Here is a 27076-nt window from a genome sequence, read left to right on the forward strand (position 1 = left end):
GTATGACTTCTGCGTTACCACATTCGTAAATTTAGTAGGTGACAATGCAGTGACATGGACTATAGGGACATTCGTTCTGGGGTAGGTACGGTAATAAGTCATAACTCATGTTAACTCGAAGGGCATCGTAATGACTGTGAACTCTGATTCAGATGAGATCTATTGTTGGATGATCTCGCTGTCAACGTACGATTTCTTTTTAGGGTGCAGTGTCATCTGTGAAATTATTGTAAAATGGCACTAAATTTTGTCAATACCGCACAAGGGATCACGACACACTGTTCTCGGACACCCTTCATAGATTTAAATAAAATTCATAAACTTATAAAATGACATTTTAATTTAAATAAATTTAACAAAAACCATTGAATATAATACTTTCAGTTTTAACGTAGCAAATGGCTACGGCGTAGCTTATTCGTAGATCATTATATTGAAAACTATTCTTAAAAATACCAATTAAATGTTATATTAAACTTGGTTAATATTTTCAAATATTGTTTGTTCTCATATAGTTAATTTTATATTTATCTACTTATTTTATTGTATAGTTTTTTTATATTTGTATAATTGTATATATCATAGTAAAATGTTACGCTGAGGAAATAATTAATTTAAAACTTCCAAAAGTCATTTGACTTTAGTAAGTTATTTTTTAAATTATCGATTTGGTTCTTGAAGACGTACGTCATTCGTTAGTTATCATAGGAACGGAAGATGACAATATATATATAGTTATTCATTTCATATGCTTGTATATAACAGCTCTATATGCCATTGGAATATGTCATACAATTTACGTTTGAGCGAATAAGTATATTTGTGTTTAGTTAAGCCGCTAGTTATTGAAGTTCTACAATCGTAATTCGAGTATTCATCCCGACCGAGTATAATATGACTATTCAATGGTATCCCAGGAACGCTAATCCCAGATTGGCTAATGAATAGCTTACTCGTTTGAGCCGTAGCTAACATTAGTCACATGCAGCCAATATCGCTCGCTTTGATACATACGTTATGCTCGCCACAAAAGGCTTATCGATTCATTGTTTTCAGTTTTCGAGTTTAATTTGACTAGCTTTAGTGGGAATATCGTTTTTGATTGGGATCTCCAGATACAGCAACGATGTTAATTCTGATTAATGTAATCAGAGCATTGGATTATATTAATCTATCTATATATCATAAATTTTAAATCTTTAATTTCGCTTAAATAAATTAAGTATTTTCGTTTATATAAGATATAAACTCAATCATCTACGTAAGTATAAAAAAAAATATTAATAATTATAGTACGTTAATGTGTACAATTTAAATAAATATTATTTTATTAGTTTATAGTACCTTTATTTACTTTTGATTAGCTCAAAAACTTTTGTTTATTAATTAAACAAGATAAATAAGGTTGTTAATTATTAAAGCTATTTAAATAACTTATAACAAGTTCTAATTAATAATTAAAATATTAACTACAAAAACAATGATTTACATTTTTTTACGTTACGATAGATATTCAATTTCGGCTGCTAAAGTATTTTAATAGTTTGATCCATACTCTTCCTTGATGTTAAAACACACACTGTTTTTATATGCGACCAGATCAATACACGAGTCACGTGACTGTTAGTACTAAATACTATAAGGTATTGTTGTATTATATGTATATAGGCATAGGCAATATAAACACTATTAAATTCAACCTCCACATGTCCATATCGATAAGAATTCACTTCGTAACTCACTCGTAAAATATTGACAATCGTTTTGATTTGATTGATAGGTAAGCCATTTTGATACGTGTATCCTATACATTTTATAATTATTGTAGTCAATGTAATATATAACACTCTGACATTTCAAGCTCGTTTTCTGCGAGATTCGAGTTTCTTGTTACAGAATAGCCCGTTGTGTTCGACCGTTTCGTATATTTTTCTATCATGTCATTGGCTTATTTACTGTTTAAACAAAAAAGAAAAAATGTCTACGTTATTGCTTATTATCAAACGATTTTATCAAATCAATCGGTTATAGGGCGTCGTAAAACTGATACATACAGTCTGCACAAAATAAATCGATTAAAGGTAAGGTTAATTTGAAACAGTGGTATATTAAACTGAGTTAGTTTTTATAATATATTTTAAAATGTATTTCTATCTCACTATAAACCGTATTACGTAACTACTGAGAGCGAAGTGGATTAAAATTAAGCTCGCGTAAAACATATGTCGATATTAGAGTGCCGCGCCGAGGGACGCACCCTAACGACTAAATAAGATTTTATTTAAAAAACAAATAACTCAAATTCATAGACTGATATTTAACTTTTTTTTTTTTCGATTCCATTTTCAAAAATATATCGAATGTTCAAATTTCGTTCATCACTTAAATTATATATTTAAATAATGTTGTTATTAAATTGAATTGTCGATATCAAGATAAATATATAATCGATTAGCTATGCTTTAAAGACAAAGTTGACAAACATGATAAAAAAATACATATATTATTAGATTTTTTTAAAACATTCGACTCGTTGTAGGTACCAAGTATTTTGAGCTTTTTTTGTTAGTGGTAGCGGTCGTGTAGCGCTATAAAAAAACGGAAAGAATCAGTATTATACGGTAAAATATCGAATTGTATCTTTTTAATTCATGTCTTTTACATGATCAAAGACTCGTTTTTAAATAAATTTTTAAAATAATTCTATGAATTACTTTAAAAATACATGATGAGTATTTTTTTATAAATTTTATTATATGTAATAATATATTTATATATATTTCAATAGTATATTTTTTTAGAAAAATATTAATATTTCATAACGATGACATTTCTAAAAAATAAAAAGGGCATTATGTACTTTAAAGTATATAAAATCCTAATTTATTTAAAAAAAAACCTGTTAAACATTATTTAAACAAAAAATTAAACGTAGATCCATTTTTTTAGTGAATATCATTTTTTTTTGAACGTTTATAACTAGCAATAGAAGTTAATACATTTTAATTCAAATTAAATATTCATTCTATGAATAATATATACCTAATAATGAATAATCTATACCTAAAGAAAATTCTATTACGGTAAACGTGTAGCGTTTCTAGTAAACATTTGTTTATATCTTAAGCCAGTTTAAGACAGTCCGGGGTCCCCACAAGGCATTCTTTGGGCCCTCCCGCCTGACTGAACATCAAACGATCAAACTTCTACAGTCATAATCAGGCGTTTAGGCTTTCTTTGATAAACAACATTTACGTATTTAAGGGAATTTAATTTGCGTTTATGTTATAATTTAACTAAAATAATTTAGTTACAAGCTTCACTACGTTTTAAGTTTTATTTGTAATAAATATAGGAAAATAGTATTTTCAAAAGTATGTTTTTGTGTTTTAAATATGTAGATAGACTGGCGGATGAGCCACCTTATGGTAAGTGGTCACCAGCGCTTCTAGACATACGATTACATGGTCAATGTGCCACCAACCTTGGCAACGAAGATTTTATGTCTCACGCACCCTTAAAACCGGAACACGACACAACTAAGTATTGCTGTTCGGCGGTAGATCATGTGATAAGTGTGTGGTACCTACGTAGAGACTTTATTGAATAAATTAAGGTGTTTTGTATAGTTCCAATACAAAACAAAATCTTCTCAAATTATTCCAAAACATTTTTTCCAAATTTTATACTTCATTGCCGAGAACAGCACGATTTGTAAGTCAGAAGCTAGATTTCCAGCGGATAGAATATCTAAACCTTAAGCAAAGATAGCTGAGAAGAGCATTCATTTTAAGTTTATCATAAATCATCTCGTAGTTTGCGGTGAAATGCAATATCGCGAAAAAACCTGATTACGTCAATTTTAATTCTCCGATATGAGTTCCATCAACCAGCTATGAATCACTGGGATGGAAGAAGTCGAACCAACCGCTTAAACTTTGCCCAGAAGTGGGAATAAGAACTGTTACTATACCTTCGTTTAAGATCTTCGTGTTCATTGAACACAACAGAACAAGTATAAAATAGTAAAGATATTCAATGTTTAACAGTGTAAAATATATTATTAACAGTATTTAAGAATTTATCTTACACATTATTTCTTGCTAAACTAGCAATTAAAAAAGTGGAAAAGTTGGTTTATCATATTCAGGTGACTTCTGACAAGTCACATAGTTGATATGCGTGCTGGTTGGCAAAATAAATATAATAAAAAATGTTGCCATCGCGGGCAGTTCATATGAAATGTCGAAATTATCTTAAGAATTTATAATTTAAGAAAACCAATGTATAAAAACATAGACTTCTGTTTGTAAAATTAATATATTTTTCTACATATATATATATATATATATACCGAGAACGGCGGATGAGAGTGGAAGTGATAATAGAGCGTCTTATCGTTTGCCATCACGGCACACGAATCGTCTTTACCCTCAATACATGTTTTATACCAAAATAATATTACCAGAGCATCTAATCTAATATTGTGAAACGAATTCGAATGCAACTCTGTCTGTTACCAGTTCGTACTTAACCTGCTAAACTGATTTAGATAAAATTTCTTATGAAGTAGTTTGAATCCCGAGAAAGGACTATACTATAGGTAAAATTGGGGGTGGTATTTATGTGCTATAGGTAAATTTTCAGCTTGTTTCTACAATAAACTTATACACTAATCTTTCTAATAATAATAAGGAATTCTTACTCTGTGATGCTTCATACATTATGATACTAATAAGTTTTTAAAAACAATACATTTTCGTTAAAACTGTTTACGCTCATAAGCTTATTTGCTTCCATTCCGGTTATTTGAAACATAATGCTTCCAAACAAATTCGTTTAATTTCGTGTACCCCAATATGTTGCAAGTTGATTCTTATCTCGGTATTTTATCTTATCAAGTATCTGTTGAAGTTCTATTACTCTCCTCTCGTGTTCGTATGATCGGCAAAAAAAGTATAATTAAAATAAATCTGTCTCGAGATAAACATATATATATATGTTTATAAGAAATCAATTGCATGTAGTAATTACGGCACATGTAATAAATTGAATTAAGTCGTATTTATTGCTATTTTTTCTTCATTGTTACTTTTCATATGTGTTTAATTACAGTAGATATTTAAACAATTTTAATTTGATATTTAGAAATATATTTAAAAAAGATATATGTAGATACCTACATACATATAGATTTTTTAAGCATCTCTTGGCTTTTGAAAACTTTGAGTATAAGAGCCGAAATGCGACATAACAAATATTTGAAACCTTAAACAGAATTTTATTAAAATATATTCGTTCATGGATGCTGACCACAATATTTTTGTGCTGTCTGTACTTGTGGGATCAGATTCGAGTGGCATTATTTGAAGAGGAGTGGGCAGAACGGTAGGATTAAGCGTTAATATACACAATCCCTTCACTGGCTACGGATGTCTATATAATTTTATTTAATATAAAATATTTATTTGTTTATACAATTTTGATATCTTTAATATTAGAAGTAAGTTTAGTTAGTCTTATGTTCTAAATTTTATGACGCTGTTATATTAATACAAGGAACAAAAATAAAGTCGTAAGCTGTGTTAGATGATATAAAGTACAATAACTTCTTAGTGACACAAATTTATAACATTATATATGCTTTTGACAGAGAAGTCTAGTTAATTGAAAAATTGACAACGAAACTGTTGACTCATGGATATTCTATTTATAAAAAAAATCAAAAAACATCATTGAGAAATAAAAAAAAATACAATCTTAATAGTCATTGATTATACTGAAAAGTGTAGTTAAACCGTAAAGAGCTTTTTTTGTTGTGAAATTTAGCAGATAATACAGTCGAATTATCTCTATTATCAATGTTAATCATATGTATTATTATATAGAAACAAAAAATACAAACAAAATATATATAACGCTAAGAAATTAGTCAAAAATGACTTCTAAAATCTATATAAATTTTATAATATACAAGTAAATTTGTTCAAACGATATTTATAAAATACACAATAAAAAGTATCAAAATGCCAATAAAACACTTGAGAAATATTAAAACATGCTCAAGTCAATAATAATAAGGGGGTAGAATACAAAAATTGCATGTTTCTAACTCGCACGTGCCTGTGCCATACTTATCTCGCATCGTTTCATCCCCTCATCCGATCATCCAAAAGTATATATTGCATTCTCGCCTTTAAAAGCAACGCAATACGTACCGACATCTTCTCGCTTATATTAGCTCTTATACTCATAACAATAAATATCATTTTAGAATAACATTGAGTGCGATCTAAGTTCAATAAGGATTAGCCATTATTTTAAGAAATGTTCGATCCTAAACCTATTAGTATTAGGAATCATTTTGCAGTATCAATAATGTAGAGCTGCTAGTTAGTGATAATATTTTTAAATGGAGATTTAGTTATTGAGTTCCTTGACCTTAAGTGATTGATAAGTGAATTGCGAGGCTTATTTAAGTACTTTTTTATAAATCTTTTTCATAGACTTGAGTATATATTTTGCATTTGTATTCAAAGAGTTTATTTAAAACAATATTTATTTTTAATAAATAAATTACTTTGCAATTTCTGAAGATACACCTAAAGTTTTATACAGCTATTTAGTATTCAATTTCGAATAAATATTTTTATTTATTTAAATAACATCCAACTAAATGTATGTGATATTTTATTGCCGTTCCAACTTGATTGAGCTAAAATTTTGCAAAGATATTTTTAGTTCTTGTAACAATACAATCTATAATATACAATTTTATTCGTTTCATTCGATCAAAATATTCTTAAAAAAAAATTATAAAGTTGTTTTTTTTTTACTTTTGCCTTTATTTACACGTTGGGATATCATGTTGTCTGATATCCAATAAAATAGATAATTATAGTTATAAGTATTGTGGGCGGAGCGTCCGACGGTTAGTAAACGTGTCGCTAACCCCTATTGCATCTTACCTTGTAATTAAGTTATTATGTGTGGGGAATTTAGATCATATTAAATTTTATTGTTAGACGAGGCTTATTCGAGTTCACTGGTGAAAATATTACTCGTATATAATATTAAAATCAAACTACTCTTTATTCAAGTTGACTCATAAAAGCCATTTAGAACTGTAGACAGATACAGTTAATATCGTCAAATTACATATTCCGTAATGAAACAGTCTCAGTGAATACTAATAAAATGACGTAAATGAAATGATGCTTACATATTTTATTAAAATAAAGTGATTTATATTTTATTGAACGTTTACGTAACACGACTGAGATGTACGCATCTCATCATCACACTACGGTGTTGTATGTCAAGATAATTTTTACTTAAATAACAATAATGTCTTAGATCGTTATTTGTATGCACTAGCAAATATGTAAATATTACACGAATAATTCAGAAGGAAATGATCAATTTTTATTCTCACTTATTGAGTACACTTTTTTATCTAAGTAGGTAATTGCTTGCTAGAGTACCCTAGCTGTTGCAAGCTGATCAGATCACGTTAGCGTTGAGTACACGTCTGTTTATAAAGTGACATTTAATATTAAGTTATGTATGATTACATGTTTCAAAGATTAAATATTATTGAAAATATTAGATATTTCTAGAATATGAATATAATTGCAATATGTGTAAGACATGTAATTATATTAAATACAATATAATGTGACATTTCACGTGTAAATAGTTGTGATATAAACATTTTATACGCATTTACATTTATATATATATATAAATACACAGTTCGTAATGTAGGGTTGTCCGCAAAAGGCCACAAACAATTTGCCAAGACAAAACCGCAGATTGTTGGCGTCCGACCTTTACGATAATATACTTGCAGAGATCTATTTTTTATAAGATATATCAATAAAAGAAAAGATGAAATTAGATATTTTTGGAAAATAAGACAGAAATTATTGTGTTGTAATTAATGCTTTATAGTAAGCGTTTATATTATAATGTTTGAAAATAAATTGCAGTGGAACTATTGAAACTCGATGGAGAAATCGATCGTAAAATGTAAGCAACTTTTATGCGATATTGACTTCAATGGACGACATATTTAAGGATATTTGCTTAACCATTGCGTATCATTAAGTCATTTTGAATATTGTCAAGTTTTGCTATTGTCAGAAAAGCATTGGGGATCACAACAATTATTAAAAAAATCGATTTTCGAATAACGACGTCTTAAAATCGCTGTGAAGGAAATTGTAATAATCGCCTACTATACTAATTTTATTTTATGATTCTTTGTACTTATTACTAAAATATAGAAAATGTCTGTATCGATTAACTTCAAACTGATCAGAATTTTCGTCACAGATAAACAATTCAAAAAAGTTTTCGATGATCGAGTTTTTCTTAAAAGTTGTAGTCTTATTCCAAAAGGCACGTAATCGTCATAAACTCGTGATATTATAACAAAGTCACCGGCAGCTCCCGCTTGCCCCGCAGGGATACTTGCGTGTGACATCCCAACAAACAAACGTGACAACACAACTGTAGCAATACATATTTATTTGTTCATGTCATTACGTACTCAACTCCACTATAAGCTTTAAATCCAGCGATTGTGGTATTAATTTCCCTCCGACACTTCTTAGTTTTAAATAACTTTAACTATATTTTTTTGTATCCGTATTGAACTTTATTGCATTTAAAATAAAATCTATTTTAGCTTCAGTTAAAATCAATAAATCTTTATCCGATGTGTTAAACTAAAAGCAATCATATCACGGTGCGGTGTAGTTACATTTTGAATGTATGACAATATTAGGTCCATACATCGGACGCGAGCCAGTCGCGTGTCAGCCACGTGCCATTTTCGATAATCTCCTTTTCTGAGGCCTTTGTTACAATTTGTTGCGATAGCCCTGTGAGATCTTAGATATGCTTTAATGATATTTTAAATCAGTGTTCTGTATGAGATATTCATTGGACCGATGATAGGCAATAACGTGGGATATATGGGATGTTTAGGTGAAATATGGTTGGTTGGTGATGATTTGATATTTACCACTAAATAATTTCATTATCTTTAATAATTATTTGATAATATATCCTACTATAGACCACATCTAATTTTATAAAAAACCCGTAGATATTTTTGCCAATTATTAAATTTAAAACTCTTTTAATAAATCGTTAGTGAGCGAATTATTTAGATGATATAAGCGTGAAGTTAAAATTTTTTTGTTTTCGTACAATATTTGGTAATTTTTCTCGAGAAAATCTAATGTAGGACGATATTTCTGTTAGTCTCAATAAAAAAACTATAGTCAATTTTAATAATTTATTATAAAACGATATGAAAAACATATTAGTTTGTCTTTGGCTTAATAAACACCTCGTAAAAACACTCTCATAGGATTTTCTCAAGAGATGATTTTCTTAGTCAAATGCCAAGTGTATTTGTTTTTATATTAAATAAATAGTTTGACTTTAACTTCGAGTTACGCATGTTTATGTATATACGTACGCTTCAAATATTATTGCTTTATGGTAGTAAAAGTAATAACTACGACCAGTTCGATGAAGAAAACACTCTGACTTGAGAAGAACTGGCGTAAGAAATTCAGCGGGTACTTTTAGTCAAATTTTGTAGTAGCTTACAATTTTCAATATAATAAAGAATTTTTGTAGTTGTTTACAACATAATAAAGAATTTTAAAATTTGTAACATATATTGTTTGTTTGTGTGTACGCTACGAAAATTACTTGATTGATCCATGAAACATGAATAGCACATTATGGGGGGTATCTATCTATAATATGTATGTTGCAACTGACATATTTCGAAAACCTTATTATACAACAAACCATTTAAACTCGTATATTTCTACAAACTGTACGTTCTGTTTTGTATGAACGATGATAAGAATGATAAAAAATCTAAGTCATTCTGTTCTTCTTTCCCATAATTTTGCATTTTAAAGTATCAATTACACTTTACATATTTTCCAAATGAATCAATATAGCTGTAATTAAAAATATGTAATCCATATTATAAATTTCTAATAATATATCCACATATCAATATCACGAGCGTTATTGATATAAATTGCCGATAAGGGTTACAATATAACAAACAAAAAATTTGCAACGGCTGATGGCGAAGTGACAAGAAAATATAGCTATATAATAAAATAAAGTTGTCATCCCCATGCCGGGAGCGTGCTAAACGCATTAATTTGGCCTGCATTTAGTGGCCCGGAAGTGATTTGCTACGGGAACATGCGATACCATGTGACAACCCTAGTCCATGACTATATCAATTAAAATGTAACCCTATAATTATGACCGTTAATCACATTTTTCATTGGCTGAAAATTGAGTTTAAACGGGGCCGATTTTTTTGGCTTCGTTAGAGCGAAGGGCCTTTACTAAAGGCTTAGTGACATCATGTTTGCTGTTAAACTACTGATTGTATTATGGTTCCCGGTGAATATTTAAAGTATGGATGGCAAAATATAAAACTAAAAGGAAGGAATACAGAAAAATGTTCACCTGAATTATCAGATTATTGGAATGTCGATTTTTGAGTCGTTGAAAACAAAATTGGTTTTTTCGTGTGATTCTCTAACAAACATAATTGGACCGGAATTGGGAGAATTCAAATCGGTAATGTCCTTATTTGTCTAATTTAAGATATATAATATTTGTTGTTTAATTTTAGTAATAATCAGAATGTAAGACAGAGAAAATTGCTATTAAAATTATAATTTTTATGTTTATTTCAGTTTGTAATATATATATATATTTTATTATTATTTGAGGGGGCGATAACGCAAATTAATTTATACTTCATAATTATATTGTTTGAAGATCAAACGGAGTGATTTGAAGTGTTATTTTATTTTATTGATTTAGTCAATTTTAGATCAATAAGAGTGTAATTATGGAATGATTGTTGTTTTTTGTCATTGTTAATAATAATGAATAAGGCTTATAATTATTTTTTGTAGAATCCATAAGCGAACTGCAAATAGAACTGCAAATAGACACTGGTACTGAAAAGAATATTCATCATAACCAACCCTGGGAACTGAGATGTGATTAAGTCCCTTGTGTTGAAGTTACACTGGCTCACTGAGCCTTTAAGTTTGAACACAACAATACTTATTGCTGGCGGTAGAATATATGATGAGTTCCTACCAAGACGGGATTGCCTTCAATTAAATTGACGTCATTAAGAAAGTCCTTTATTATTCTATAATATATAAAAATATAAAAACAATTTATAAAAGCTTAATAATTCATATGAATTTTTCGTCATCATCTTAAGTTATCCTTTGATATTTAGAAATTATTAAGTCTTGTATACATTGGCAAACAAAACGAATGCGATTAGTTTGCGTGGGTCTGGAATAATGACATACCGACAAGGATCAAAACACAACACATATTTTGTTTGACCGGTGGCAACTTTTTGTCAATCAATAAAAAATTAAATCAAAATAATAATAAATATAATTTTGTTTTTCTAACTTCAAAAAGAAATATTAAAATTTAAATTTATGTTGATGATAACAAATAATTATCATTTGTACATACAAGAGAGATTGTTTAAAAAACGAAATGTTCTTATCACTGTTCAATAAAATTAAGTATATAAAAACACATATCTCCTTTACCTTTACACCAAGTCCTGCTCAAAGTTCAGAAAAATATTGAAGACCTATAAGTCAACAATGGTTCATTATAATATTTTTAAAGAATTATTTCGTAACGACACAAGTGCTATTCGCCTAACAAGTGTACAATCACCTTTAGATAATCCTTGTCGTATGAAATAATTTTCCGATGTTCATAAGCGAATGAGGGTATACATAAATTTAAACATCAAATATTATTTACGGTAACTTAACAAAATTCGACGTGAACTCGTATCGGATCGATGGTTAATATTAATATATTCCACCTTTAAGCACTCTCGAACTGAAGTACCTAAACAACGGATTACTTTGTATAATATGTATATATTCGGTATGTGAAAGTGTACAGGTGGAATTAAAAATGTATGTTTTTATCGGATTTAGTCGACAAACGAAAGTCAAGGCTTTTTTCTTCTCATCCTAACAGTTTTATTCCGTTACAAGTTGAATCTGCCGCTTTAACCGCGCGTAATTTATGAAATTTTACCTGTGGCACAGAAACCGTTGACCCCCGTTTTATCCACTCGAGGAGTCTATTAGTCTATGTCTTTCCCCGGATCTCAAACTATCTCCTTACGAAATTTCATCTAAATCTGTTCAGCGGTTTAAGCGAGGAGAGGGAACAGATATAATTTCGCTTTATTATTAGTGTAGATTTTCTTACTGCACCTATTTCAAATGTGACAAGTGGATTTTTCTGTCATATATGATTCTCAAGTGTATAGATAATCTAAATATACATATATATGCATGTATAATAGAAGATATGAAAACTTTTTTATTTTTGTGTTTTTTTTCAGTTTAAAATAATTTCGCTGACTGACACTGTCATTTTTCCTTTCGTGGCTTTCGGCAAACTCACATTCAGCCCAAAATAATTAACATCTAGTAAGTTATATACAAAATAAATATGTATATATATTATAAAAGTTAGTGTTATAATCTTATTTGAGGTCCAAGGATGAATTCATATTTTCATAATTTTATTTAACGTCGTATTATAAATATAAAATAAACACATCAATTAAGAATAAATATTAAGAATTACTATTAAGATTTCCATATTAAAAAAACTGATCGTACTACGTAATATTTTGTTTCCGACTGTACCTGTCTCCAGAACCACCCTTAACGGTTCCCTCGCAGATAACTTAAAGACTTTATCCCCTGTACTGGAATTTTTACGGCAACAAAACCTTCATATTTTCTTTATTCATACCGTGTCAAAATCGCTCCCTCTCAGACGGTGGAAAAAAGATAGACAACCAACTCTTTCGCACTCATTAAAAAATCATATCTTTGTCCTTTTTTTTCGACATACCTTCGATATTATGTTTTTCTCGATCTTGGTGCTATTCAAAGTCGGTTCTTTTTCTAAGCCGTCAGCAACAGGGTGATGGCGCAAAATCCTTAATTAATTTATGTTAAGTACCGGAGGGAACATTTTTGTCGTAAAGGATGTTTAAGAATTCTCTAGTCGTTAAAAGTAGACATTATCACAATGATATTTTCGTATTCATAGCTTTTTAGGAGTTTTTTTCGCTACATTACACATAACGTTAAAGAGTTGAATCATAAAGACGGATACTAAAGTTTTTTTATCTTAAATACTGTAAAAAACGAATAAAATGTTTATTTTCATACTTATTTTTAATTATGTTACGCGGTATACATTTACGGAAGAAAAGAAGTATGTTAATCTCATATTACTATAGTATATACGATACTACGATACTCATCTTTAAAATATGTGTAAAAGCATCCTATATACGAGTACGTCATATCGTCCAAGTCCCAGAAGGGAGCGGCTTCGTATTCAAAAAAAAGGAAAGATGAAGAAAAAAGCTATAACGTCATATTGTTTTGCCACGGTAGGGGGAGGAGAAGGGGAAAGGAAAGGGGAGTCCTGTATAGTGCTGGGGAAGATAAGGCGTTATAGCACCCTGTATATAATCGAACTATAGCTACCGTTATACGACACCATTGTGTTTTTTGATGCCCTTTCGTTTTTAGTACTCAAGAAAGGCGTTGCCGTAAAATCTTCGGGTTCATATTTCGTGAAAATTTTAAGACAAGGAAAGATATCTATTTTTTTATAAACTTTTTTATCTGAAATATATTTTACTACTTTATATTATATTGGTAAAAATGTGTACAGCATTGGTGTTATGTTCGCGAAATAGATTAATCTTAATTTACTTTGTATTCAATCGAAAAAACAATGACGTAATAAAACTATGAATCAAAAATAAAATCGGTACTAACAAAACACTGTGACTCTACCAACACTTTTAATTACAGAGTAACTATGAATAGCTCAAAGTATGTGTAATGTGAAATTAGTTTCTGTTTAGCTCACCATATGTCTTATTTGCATTTTTAATATTGGTTTAGTAGCTAGATTTTAGGACTGCAAGGTCGTGAGTTCAAGCCTGGGCCAATAAAAAAAGTTATCCGTCGAGTTTTGAAGTTAACAGGGTTTGCTAACTGTCACTCTTTATACGTCGAAGGTCGAGGTCATTGTAACAGTTTAAAAACATATAAGTGTACTCACGCTTGGAATGTTATCCGAAGTGCAGACTCCTTCGCTTAGAAGACGGTCTCTGATCTCCCACGCGAAGATAGACGGGCACTCTCGCTTGTATTGGGCTATCTTGCTCACCACCTCCGCTGTGGCCACTCGTGGCTTCGAACCGCCTATTGCCCGAGGTCGGATCGAACCCGTTTCATAATACCTAATACGTACAATCAAATTAATATTATTAGAAAACCAATTTGGTTGAACACTAGAAAATTATAGTTCAAAAATAAATTGCAATATAATCATTTTTTATATTACATACATGACATACATAAATCAAACCAATTTTATTCAAGTAAACTTCACAATGAAGCGTTTTTGAATCGTCCATATTTAAACACTACCACCGTTTCGGAAAGCAGCCTCCAGTGAAGAGAAACGGCAAGAAACATAGTTACTCTTTTTAAATAAGCAGATATACAACGCTGTTTTTCACAATAATTAGCGTCCTGTGATGGAACCCGAGCCATAAATCCAGGCGTTTTTCTAAAAAGTATTATTTTAATTAATAATAGGATTTATTTATTAATTTAGTCTTGTCTATTAGTGTCGTACAAAGTTAAAGAAACTAATAAATGTATCAGGGTAGTTTATACGAATTTTCTCTCGTCATTCCTGTAACTTTTACGAAATTTAAAGTCTGTGGTGATAATTAAAAGAGTAGATAACGTTACTTGTTATTTTCTATTATAATATACGTATAATACCTACGTCTCAGCTCCTCTTCGAAGATGACAAACTACGAATAGAACGAACATCCACGCAAGTCACTCATAGATATGATAATAAATATATAATAATGATTTTAAAACATAATTAATTAATATTATCAGTTCTGTATATAATTGGCACTTAATGTGAATTTCAATCAATTTCGAAGTATTTTTATTTTCAACTTCATTTCTTATTGAACAACATGTAATACCAGAAGCAAATTAGATAAAGAGACGACTTTAGAAAACTAAGTATAAAGGCATGCTTATTCCTTGATAATTTCTTTCAGCAGCCCAAGAAGGAAAAAATACTTTACATAGACAAGAGGAAAGTAGCCACGTACAATTATACAAAAGAAAATTCCAGTAAAAATCTGAATCATATTATATTTTATTTTATCTTAAAATTAATTAAGTATTTTTTTGTTAATTAATTAAAACGAATTCTAAACCTTCTTGCGCAAACTGTCACCTACGGTGATACCATCGCGCGTGGGGCACCGTGGTGTCAAGTTCCCGGGTATCAGGTTCGATACCTGGTTTGTACTTTTATTCGCCTTGCCGGCCAGCTGTCAGGCATTTTATACTACTTGTAACTAATAATATAGTAATATTATCTAACACTAATCCCAAGTTCATGTGTCATATTATATTAGGTTCGTTTTTCTTATAAATTGTCTAGTAAAATTTGTAAAGTAACCGCCCTTAAATGCCTCACTGTTGGATGTTAATATTCTCTCCTAGAGATTATTGTATTGCAGAATTTCATACGGCTTGATCACCGCTGAAGACGAGACGAAAAACTTTTCGTATTTAAATTTATAATTATAAACACGAATTAAAAATATGATAATTAAGGGGTGCTTGTTTGAATTCGAACACACGATCTTTGATAGGATCCAGAAATTCTATCTAACTATTAAAATGTATAACAAATTTTTACAATATTTTACAATTTTGTTTATTGATAAACTTCGATAAACATCATTTGTCGACTCTTCTTATTAAATTAACCACTAAAAATAATCAATAATAATTGAATTCGAGTAATGTTAAAATATATTTTGTTACGTTTAATATAAAGGATATATTACATAAAATATTTACAGTAAATAACGCAAACGTAAGAAATATATTTATATTTTTTTAATTTCAATTTATTTCTGTATTATTATAATACGTCTAACCTCAAGCAAAATAAACAAAAAAAAATCTACATTCAATGCACGTGAAATAGTATTTCTCAAATTACATCTCTTAACCAACCTTCGCAGTCACCTTGGCTGTTAATAGCATTACCAATATTAGAAGCCCGTATTTGTTTAACCACTTCCATCCAATCTGAGGTCTTTTTAATTTGGCAAGGTTATTTCACTAGTGCTAGGTGTGACCACACAAGTACATTTCTGTGGTCACAGCCAGTTAGATATGGTGTTCGTTTCAACGGCATTTTTGGGATGGTTTCATGTAACATAATGCCATAGTTGGTTATGTATTATGACAATTGCGGTTTGGACTAGATCAATACTTCTCTGCTTCTTATTGTACCATGGACGTAAGGTTAAATATTTTCTGATTGCTTAAATATTTTATAAACAAACTAAAATGTTTTTGATATTTATTTTATACTCGGCGGTTAAGGACAAATTATGTTAGGTTATTGTCGGGTTTCTTCAGTCGGCGCTACGTTTAGAACCAGCATCGATTTGATGATTTTTTGCTACATGTATTGTGACAAATATATATTCCACCAGCGTATACCACCCTGGAATAGTGTTGGTATACAGTCCAAATTTATTACCAGCAATTTTTTTCTAGCATGGTAAGATTTACAAGGTGATCTATTTCCTTACTTGTTTTATATACTGGGCATTACAATTCCAAACGAGGAATTATGTATTTTGTACATAATGAGAACACTTTAACTACCTAATGAGACCTTGATTATGTTCCAAAGAAGCCAAGTTATTTATTATTCTCTTATTACAAAGAGACGTGACGTTCGTTTATGGACGAAAAAAATATTCGTTCAAATCCACCAGTCCGCTATTCGTTTTTTTTCTGAATAATTTTATCATAACTTTGGCTTTATTGGAATCTCTGACAATGTGTGGGGTCTAATACAGACGAGAATATGGGATGATAGGTATCTAAGTCACATTTATTTTTCTCATATATTTTATAGGAAAAATTATCTTCGTATCTTTCTTATTTCTTGAAAACTGAATAAAAAAGGCGATAATTTGAGTATGGCCTTTTAGAAGATCGTAGCGTCTCATTATAATTGTTTTAGTATTTACTTTATTACGTAATTGGAAAATCATTTATTATAAAAAAAAAATAAAAATCTATGTTTCTTTAATGCCTTAAAATAAAAATTTTAGATTTATATTTATATATCAAGTGAATTAGTCGACTTTTATATTATTCATCCAAAAATTGTATTTTTATTTAGCAGTTGTAATATCCATGTTATAAAGACTGTTGAAATGTTTTGATATTGCCCAGGGGATAGAATCCGCTGAATTTAACAAGATGCGTGTTCAAACCCAGGCATCACTGCCCTTTAAAATAAGAAGTACCTACTTAATTTGTATTTAAAATCTCATGTAATGCTCAGCTGTGGAGTAAAACATTGAGAGTAAATGGCTTGTGTAAGTAATAAATCACACTACAGTAGTATGGTAGACTAAGTTCTACTATCCTTGCCTAAAATTGGGTTACGGGCTCCTACTTTATATTTGAAGATTGTAACTCAGCAATAGGTACAACTATGATTTCACACGAAGAATTTTTAATATCCTTTACCGTAAACTAAGACTTGAATTCGAACTAACCTGCCAAGTATCTTCGACACGCAGCCGTTGGAGACCTGCAGGATACGGCTAATGTCGCAGGGCCTTGCTCCCGAGTGTGCGAGCTCCACGATCTTCTGCCTCGTGGAGTCGGGCAATGGTCTGCCTCCTACAAACACGCCGCCGAGCTGGTTAACACCGCTGTGCCCTGTTCACCACAAGCCTGCTTACTCCAATTAATCACGTTTATACGTATGACAGACTAGTACAGGTGACACGTCACAGGGATTTTATGGAAGCTTTAGACAACACAAGATGCTTGTGGTGCAGGTGTACTGAATAAAATAAATGGAGTAAATTCATAGTGACTATATATAATGTACAAACATTATATATAGAATAATTATTAAAATTATATTTTGACACTTTTTATAATAAGTCAATCTATCCTGAAGTTATGTTTATTAAACAAAGTCCGAATTTCTCCCCATTATTTTGAAACGAGTTCTTGTTTTTGTTAAAATTTAAATGATAACCAAATCAACTCAGTAGTCAAATGTCGAACGTATTATATTTAAAAAATGTATCAATCATAAGAGACGTTAAACTGTAGGTTTTAATATGAAAATTTTGATAAATAAAAGCGGATTCCTTTCTCAATTTGAACAGATAAATAAGTTAAAACGACAATGTAAATGGTGGTCACCATTACCTTTACCTTTGTGCGCCAAGTCGTCCATGCGGTCCAGCATCGCGTCGGGTGGCCACGGGCTTATCGGCGCTAGTTGCTGCGCCGGCAGCATCGTGTACACCCCGTACTCTTCTATGGTGGTGACCTAAAATTACAACGATATTAATTGTTAAAGTAATGTAGATACAGTCGATTCCAACGGCAAGTGAGTCAGTTTCATACCGATTTTTTCTGTATAATCTATATCTTGAATTTGTAGAAGCTTTATATTTAATGTAAATATACAAAACTAAACAGGATATATATATTTTTTTTATATATAGCTTCGTGTATATGGTGTGATGATGATTTGATCCTGAACAATTTCGGCCGCTGCAAGCAATCTTAAGGGAGACCTAACTACGTAGGTCATATTATAGTGTGTGTGTGTGCAAACTACAGATGGACTTTCTATTCCCTGAGAGTAAGGGATGAAATAGCAAATCTGACTCGTCTGGAAATAGTTCAGGCACAGCACCGATGATTTTACATGTTTTCAGGCACGGTAGTACACACTCCCAACTTCCAGATTCTGGGCTGTTAACGAGAATTTATCGACATAAAATCCAATAACTTTTCGGCCGATCTGAGGTTTCAACCCAGAACCTTGGGATCTGATGGAACTAGACCAATGGCAGTAAACGATGTACAGGGTAACTCCAATTAAGATTAGCCTGTCTCGTTATGTTTTAGTTTTCCTGTGTAATTATTAAATTATTTAAGCTAAACGAAGTCAACAAAACTCAATTTAGCTAGCTCATTAACATTTCACATATTTTTTCCAATTATTAGTAATGCCTTTTATCGCTCTAATAGCCGTAAAGCCTGTAAATATAAACCTGACAATAGTCAAAGGGGTCAAGGCTGAGCCAGCGACTAACACATCGCTAAGCGGACCACATACAACGATATATGTGTAGCGGATTCAATTTAATAATTTCGGCAATATTGGTGCAGTGTTTGGACTGACGTTACAAGTCGTTAAAATGTTATGTCTCTTGGTAAAGATGATTTTTATTGTGATTAGCACTTTTGCAGCAGTAAAATGAAGGAACAAATGAAGAATTGTTATGTATTAAATGTCAAGTACGGAAGTCCTCATCGGTCAAACTAGTTTTGACTTCGTGATGATGTGGATTTCGTCCTGGTCGATTACAACAACGTCGATTACAACAACGTCGGTCATTCTCTACGAGGATCAGTAAATTGGGTGGGAGATATTGCACATGTGTATATAGATCACTCTGTTTTTTTCCTTTACATTATCCCATGGTACGGAAAATCTAACAAACACCACAAAGAGTTTCGGCGCACGACAGGACCTTAAACTGAGGTAAACTACATACTTTCTAGTAGCTTACATTTTATAGAATTAAAATGACTATTCAAAAGCGCTTGTAAAGTATACATGGAAAAAAAAAATTTGGTGAATGGCTGATGAGAACTTAAGCTGAACTATATACATAAGTATTTTAAACGGGAAATCAATTCAACTAAAAAAAAATCTTCTATTAATTACAATTTAATTGAACGGACATAACTCTATTAGAAAAAATCGGCAGATATTACTGTGACTGCAATGACCAATTACTATGTATCTTTCTTATTAAATAATGACAAAGATTATTTTTCTTTTTTTTTTTTATAGTAGAGGTAGCAAACGAGCAGGAGGCTCACCCGATGGAAAGAGACTACCACCGCCCATGGACATCTGCAACACCGGGGGGCTTGCAGGTGCGTTGCCGGCCTTTCAGGAAAGAGTACGCTCTTTTCTTGAAGGTTCCTAAGTCGTATCGGTTTTTTCTCAAAAAGATACATCAACGTCCTTTTTTACAAAGGTTGTTTATAAACTCAATTATAGTATAACGTAAGAAATGTTAGTGGTTTGGTGGTGGCATATGTATTACAAAAAATTTGTGAATAAAATAAGATAATGCACATCACACCAAATTTTATCCTAAAAATATTCAATTTGCCTTTGAGAATATCCTCTGATTATAGTTTGTAGATTTTGTAGATAATCAATATCTATTTTTAATAATACATTTAAATGTTATTGATTTCCACGTTTATTTTCTGTAATACTTGACGATTTGTATTATAGATATAAGATTACTAAACCGTAATAAGAGCGTAGAAATTCTGTGAACTTCTCAAATGTTGATCTATTTAAATGTTTAAAATTTCGAAATAAAAGGGTCGTTTAATTTTAGACTTTTTATTAATAAATCTTCTTTTGACATACAACAGAAATCTGCAATAATTGTTTTCGATAAAAAAATAGTAAATTTCCAATTTTGTAAATAAGAGTGATGACCCGAAAAAGATGTTCTAAAAGTGAATTTGGTACTTAAACTTTCACACCTGGATGAATGGCACTTGGACTAAAAAGGAGAAAATAACTAGAAAAAGCTTATTCCACCACACTGCTCCTCACCGGGTTGGTGTACGAGGTATCCTTCACGGTTGGATATGAGATGAAATATATGATACGAATTAAGTACAAGAGAAGTCACCGGAGATTCCAGTTATGATTTTTATTCATAATGTAACAGCAAAGTTTTACCTTGCAGAAGAGGTGTCAAAAGCCAAAGAAGAAGCCTACATCTTTAACAAACGGTGTAGCAGTTGAGTCAGAACCAAGTATTTCAAAAAAGATGTTGTATATTAAATTTTATGCAATGCCCAAAAAATTCCGTTAGTAAAAATGAACTAGCGACTCGTACGGTGTACTTTTCCTAGAAAGCACGGACATAGGATATACCCTTAATGGAAACATGTTTAATTTTGGAAAATAACGATTTGAATCTTATTTCATTAAATAATCAATAGTAGTAAATTTGCACGATCCTTAAAATTTGAGCAGAGTAAAAAAAATTCCTCTTGAAAACAAGATTAACGGACAGGTAGGACTAATAACGCTTGGTTTTCTTTTCTGCGAGCTTGAACGGAAAACGTAAAAATGCTTTTTACGCTGGTTGGAAAACTGGAATCTAGAAAATTATAATTTGAAATCATAGAGCTGTAAACCGAGTGACCTCCACGGTATAACCTGGTGCCCAGTCATAGAGTGACCTATCAGTAGCCCATATTTAAATACTTAATTTACCAGCATGGGTAGTCACCACCCACTCATCAGACATTATATACCCAAACAGCAGTTCTTAATATTGTTGTGTTCCAGTTTAAAGACTGAGCGAGCCAGTGTAACTACAGGCACAATGGACATAATATCTTAGCTCCCAAGGTTGGTGGCTCATTAACTATATAAGAGGTTTAAATTTCTTAAAACGCCAATATCTATGGTGGTGACCAGTTACTATATAATCAAAAAATAATAGTTTAAATATCTGTGGCATTATTATTCGTTTCCCTTTATGCCATAATTTGGGATTGGTTTCTCTCTTCTTGGATATTATGTAGGTATTATGTGTTTAGATGATAATTAGTTTTTTGTATTGACAGTTAGGCGCTAACACAAAATCGATGCAGAGGTTCTATTACAAAAGTATCGTCACCGGCCGCCGAGTATAAAGTAAAGAAAAGTCACACCTAAACAGCAACAGACGAAATTAAATTTGAAGAAACTTGCAATCACCTTATAAAGTATATAATCTAAATTCACTTTTGTCGATTTTATATAGACAAAACAATTATTGCTACCAATTTTTAATGTTTGATGAGTGTATTTATGTAGTTGTTCACTTATCAAAATAATGAGACAATTAGGTACTCTGAATTACCATTAATTAAGGGCAAAAACCACTGTATCAAGATACAAGATATTAATAACTCTTAAAGGATGATGTCCTTCTGACCGGTTGAGGTAACAGCGGCTAGACTGCGCAGTAAAAAAGTATATGTATAAACGGTGGTCTTCTGTCAATCCCTTTGCACTCATAATCCGACTAAGTTCTGTATCCATTTATAGTCGCTAGACCAACGCAATTAAAAATTAATTCAAGCGAAATAGTTTACAGTGTTCTCAACCACTACCATCATACCAATGAATAAAAAAAACTAAATCCTAAAAAGAAAAGTCGATCGCTGGCGATGTGTGTGTGTGTTTTTTTTAAATATCTGGACTGAAAATTGATACTTGATCGAAAGTCCAATGCCAATAGATATTTGCAGCGTACATATTTAGCATCCCTTACATCCCCAATCCGTCATCAACCTCTACTACGAATTAGAACAACATACCTTTTTTCTAAAGATTAACTGCATTAATTTCTTCCTCCGTACTGCGATCATTTAAAAGTACTACTGCGACAAAATGTTTTGATTTAATATTAACGTGATCATGAGAAATACCAACAACCAATTCTATTAATTAAAACCTTTGAATGTTCAAATGACGTTTAAAAGTGACGGATGGACAAACGAGATCGGAATTTACGTGAGTTCCTGGTAACCACTGAACCCTAATAATGGGTTGTCACGGTGCTTGGGTACGGTTGTTATTCATTGGTTAAATGTAGTCGAGTTTTTTATTAACCGACTACTTAAAGGTTACCAATAGTCTAAAATGGTCTGTAATTATATTTTGATATATATTTAGAAATGTAGTCTGTATAAAGTTATATTGGATATTTTTTAATTTGAAAACAAAATTTGCATTTAATGTTAATGTTAAAAAAAGGGTTCTGTACAAGATTATATAAAATTCAGATTATTATTGAGCGAGGAGTTCGTAAGATGTATAAAGTTGAATGTATATACATATACGTATTTAAATATATAATTTCGTATAATAGTCCGCTGTAAGGATAATGTGTTTTTTTTTGTAAGTAAAAAAAGTAAGTTTAATTTTCTTTTTCTGTGGTAATATAAAACTACATAATTAACAGTTAAAAATCATTATGTGTCTTGCGGTGTCCGTGTTTTAAAATTATTCATCTGTTTTATTATATAAATGAATACATTTTAACAAATTAGTTACTGCTGGTTACTATTAACGAGGTTATATAGCATATTGAAACCGTTCTTCGTAAGACTTCGAGGTCAAATATTAAAAAAAATAAAATCGAAATTTATAATATTATATAACCAATAAAATACACTACGCAGCAAAATAAACAGTAAGTACCAATAATCTTCTTTTTTTTTAATCAAAGTGGGTGGTCAAAGGTCAAAATCAAAATGTTTGGAATGTAGGACATAAGGAGAAGAACCGTTAAGAAATTAAGTAGCAACACGTTTATATAGATTATTTTATTATGTAAGTATTAATGTTCACTATTTACAATGATGTTTGTCATTACAGCGAAAATATTAACGTCATTTAAAATCAATAGAAAATTTTGACTTATTTGTTTTTTCAGAAAATATTAATTTTTGACATATGCTGCCAAAGTTTTTTTTTAATTATTGGTACACTTTGTATTGCACAATGGCTTCCAAATAAACTATTCAGCGTAAAATATACTGCATACTAAATAATGTATTATTATTACGGTGGTACCTTCATATTAAAAAAAAAACAAATTGCATGGAAACATGCAATAATGAGAGCCAAATTATATTTATTTGACTATGCTAAGACCGTATTTTTTTAATGAAATTTTCTAACAAAGGCCGTAAAATTAACATCCATATAAATGTTAATCAACTTCTTTTGGTGAATGAATTTTATTCGAAAAGACGATTTGATTTTATTATAAAACCTTTTTTAAATATTTAATTTGAAGGAAAACCGACGGTTAGTCTTATATATAGATTCCTATATAATATCACGTAATGAAACTATTTAGTACCTATACTGTATTCAACTCATTTTAAAATTTTCTGTGAATCGATTTTTAAACACAATTTTCTATATTTAAAAATCTTTCAATCACTTTTGTAATCAAACGGACGAAAAAGCATTTCCAAACAATAAAATGAAAACGCACACATGCATGCATAAGCCAATTAGAGTGTAAAATCGTTAATTTCTTGTTTGTTTTACAAACATGCCAAGTAATGCGAAAGATGTTTTATTGTCGTGAGATTTTTAATTTCAAATCGATTATATTTTCAACGTTTTTGGTTTTATATGTATCCTGTGATAAATACAAAATTAACTTAGTGCCTGAAGATGTTATTTCGGATCTTTATTTAAAATATAAAGAAGCAATTACAGATAGTATATTTTTAAATTACAAATTAATTATACAATTCATTTATTTCTACAAGAACATAAAAATATAAGAAAATACTGTTATAAAATCTCTTTTTCGGTTTTTTCGTTTAATAATTTGTGTATGTTGCTTACCAAAATCTTAAAGGTTTGTTTTTTTTTAGATAAATATAACATATCGCGTCGGTTGTTTAAGAATAACAGGCAATACGAAATACATGTTAAGAAACTTAAAGATGTTAATGGATTTAAAGTGCACAATCTTATGATTAAGGAAAATTTAAGAACTGCCTCCGACCCTTTGATATACATAAATAATCCAGTTGAATCAAAAATTCCAAAAGCTTATCTATCATTGGATGAATTTAAAAATGTTTTAATTAACCGAGTGTTGCTACAAAGAAATGAATTGACCACAAAACAAAAGATTAAGTTATTAAAAATAAAATCTACTCGAAATATTCATCCAAAAAAGATGACGACAACATCGGATAGTAAAATAAAATATACTAAAGTAATCAATACAATTAATGTTAAAACTGCTAAGCATAATATAATAAACGAAAAGGCGCCTGTAAAAGAAATAATATCAGTTTTGAATACAATTAATTTAAAATCAACTATTATTGAATTAGATAAGTATAATATAGGCAATAAACTAAAATCTATGAAAGTTACAAGAAAGATACACGATGCGGAAGATATTAAAACTACTGAAATGGAATCAGTTTCAGAAACAGTCGCTGTTCAACCAACTATTTCTGAATTTAATACTTCCATGATAAAACCTATATCGACAATAAGCAATAATGATGATATAAAAAAAGAAAAAATAATTAATATAACCAAAAAACAGCTGCATGAAATATATTCAGATAATCATGAGTCCTTGGACAACGATCTAGCGACGACGGACGGATTGAGCGTTGTTGATACAACTACAAACAAAAGTATTCTCAGAGTAGAATATTATACACATAATACTGAAGAGCAATTAGCAAAAATAACTTTTGAAAATGTAACAAACCGAATTGATTTCACGACGGAAATAAATAATACTCGACAAATTACTGACAAAAAGATCACAGAATTCAATGAAGTTATAAGCAATAAAAGTAAAGGAAAACGTAATATAGTACAATTGACTTCAGCTAAAGAGAAGCCAAGGCGAAAGACGACTGTAAAACTATCCGAAGTTTCTCAACAATCCAAAAATATACTAAAACAAGTAAAGAGAAGTACTTTAGGCGTATGTATTTTCTTAATTCGATTTGCTTAAACCAAAAACATATTTTTAATGCATACATTTATGAATCTTAATATGTCATTATATGTATATTCATAATTTAAATTTGATTTCTAGTGTAATCATTTTTCATTATTTTTTTCAGCGACCGCTAGTTTTTATGGGAAATAGAAAATAAAAATTTTAAATAACAAATTAATTTTATCTTACCTTATTATTGCTTTAAAATAAACTAGGATCCAAGTTATTGCAAATGCAATAACTATAACAATCTTCAACTGGCTTCTAACATCACTTAAAAACTATTATATCAAAAGAGCTCACTTATAGAATACCGAACCGTATAAGATTAAGCCTTTGCGTATCTGAAAACATGAAACGGTGTTCCCGCCAAACTAAATGTCAAATTGTCAAACGCGCGAACATTGTGCCTGCGCTTCAGAATAAAGGCGCCACTTCACTGATTACAAAATACAGTCTCACGTGGAACTGACTGTACTCCGCTTATACCTTTATATCTACGAAGGGCTGCTAACGAGATAGCTCTATTTGACGGAGTAAAAACAGAAAGAGACAGCCATAACATCGAGTGTCAACTCCCATTGTAAGCCGCTTACTGCACTTTGGACTGCTCATTTGCGGGAGGGAGACGTCTAGCTTTTTATCCGTGTTTCAGTTTTAATTTCTGCCCCGCCCATTCCTCTTTTATCCCCGAGTGGTGGGGTGAAGTTGGACAGTTTTAATTTATCTATTGTAATAAAATTATTTCGTAAAATAAGGAGTTGGTTTTGGTAATGACGTGTTTCATTTGTTTCGATATTTTAAAGTGTATTTTTTGTATTATGAAGATACAATTACTGTAACGTTATAAGGATTGCAACTTTATTAAATAAATGATATCGATATATTTAATTTACAGTTTAGTTATTTTAATTCAAACGTTGTACTTCCAATATATAAAATGAAGCAAATTAAATAAACAGTACAAACTCCTTAATAACTTTTTTCTCATTTTTTATTAAATTATCAGACATGATAATTATATTCGACTGTTAAATTAATATTCATTAGAAAGAAAACGTAGGCTTAATGTATGCAAACATTAACATAACATTTTACTTATAAAGTGTAACGCAACCCTTTAGAGGATATCTCTCTTTTTCACACCCATAAAAAACTCGACGATTGATTTTCCATCTCGCTTCATCATCCAGATTTCAT

General features: G+C 30.4%; 1 protein-coding gene across 1 annotated transcript in view; it reads right to left on the reverse strand.

The window, feature by feature from the left end:
• The window catches only part of LOC113397635 (paired box protein Pax-6-like), a 54304-nt gene extending 27609 nt beyond the window's left edge, over positions 1–26695 (reverse strand). Inside the window, exons 1-4 of the mRNA XM_026636053.2 lie at positions 26066–26695; positions 18477–18594; positions 17801–17927; positions 14224–14404 (exon numbers count right to left, since the gene is read on the reverse strand). Of these exons, the coding sequence (XP_026491838.1) occupies positions 14224–14404; positions 17801–17927; positions 18477–18561 (393 nt within the window). The 5' untranslated portion in view covers positions 18562–18594; positions 26066–26695. The remainder of the gene's footprint in view (positions 1–14223; positions 14405–17800; positions 17928–18476; positions 18595–26065) is intronic.
• Between the last annotated feature and the right edge of the window lie 381 nt (positions 26696–27076).

This window comes from Vanessa tameamea, chromosome 22 (genome assembly GCF_037043105.1).
Source record: "Vanessa tameamea isolate UH-Manoa-2023 chromosome 22, ilVanTame1 primary haplotype, whole genome shotgun sequence".
NCBI lineage: Eukaryota > Metazoa > Arthropoda > Insecta > Lepidoptera > Nymphalidae > Vanessa > Vanessa tameamea.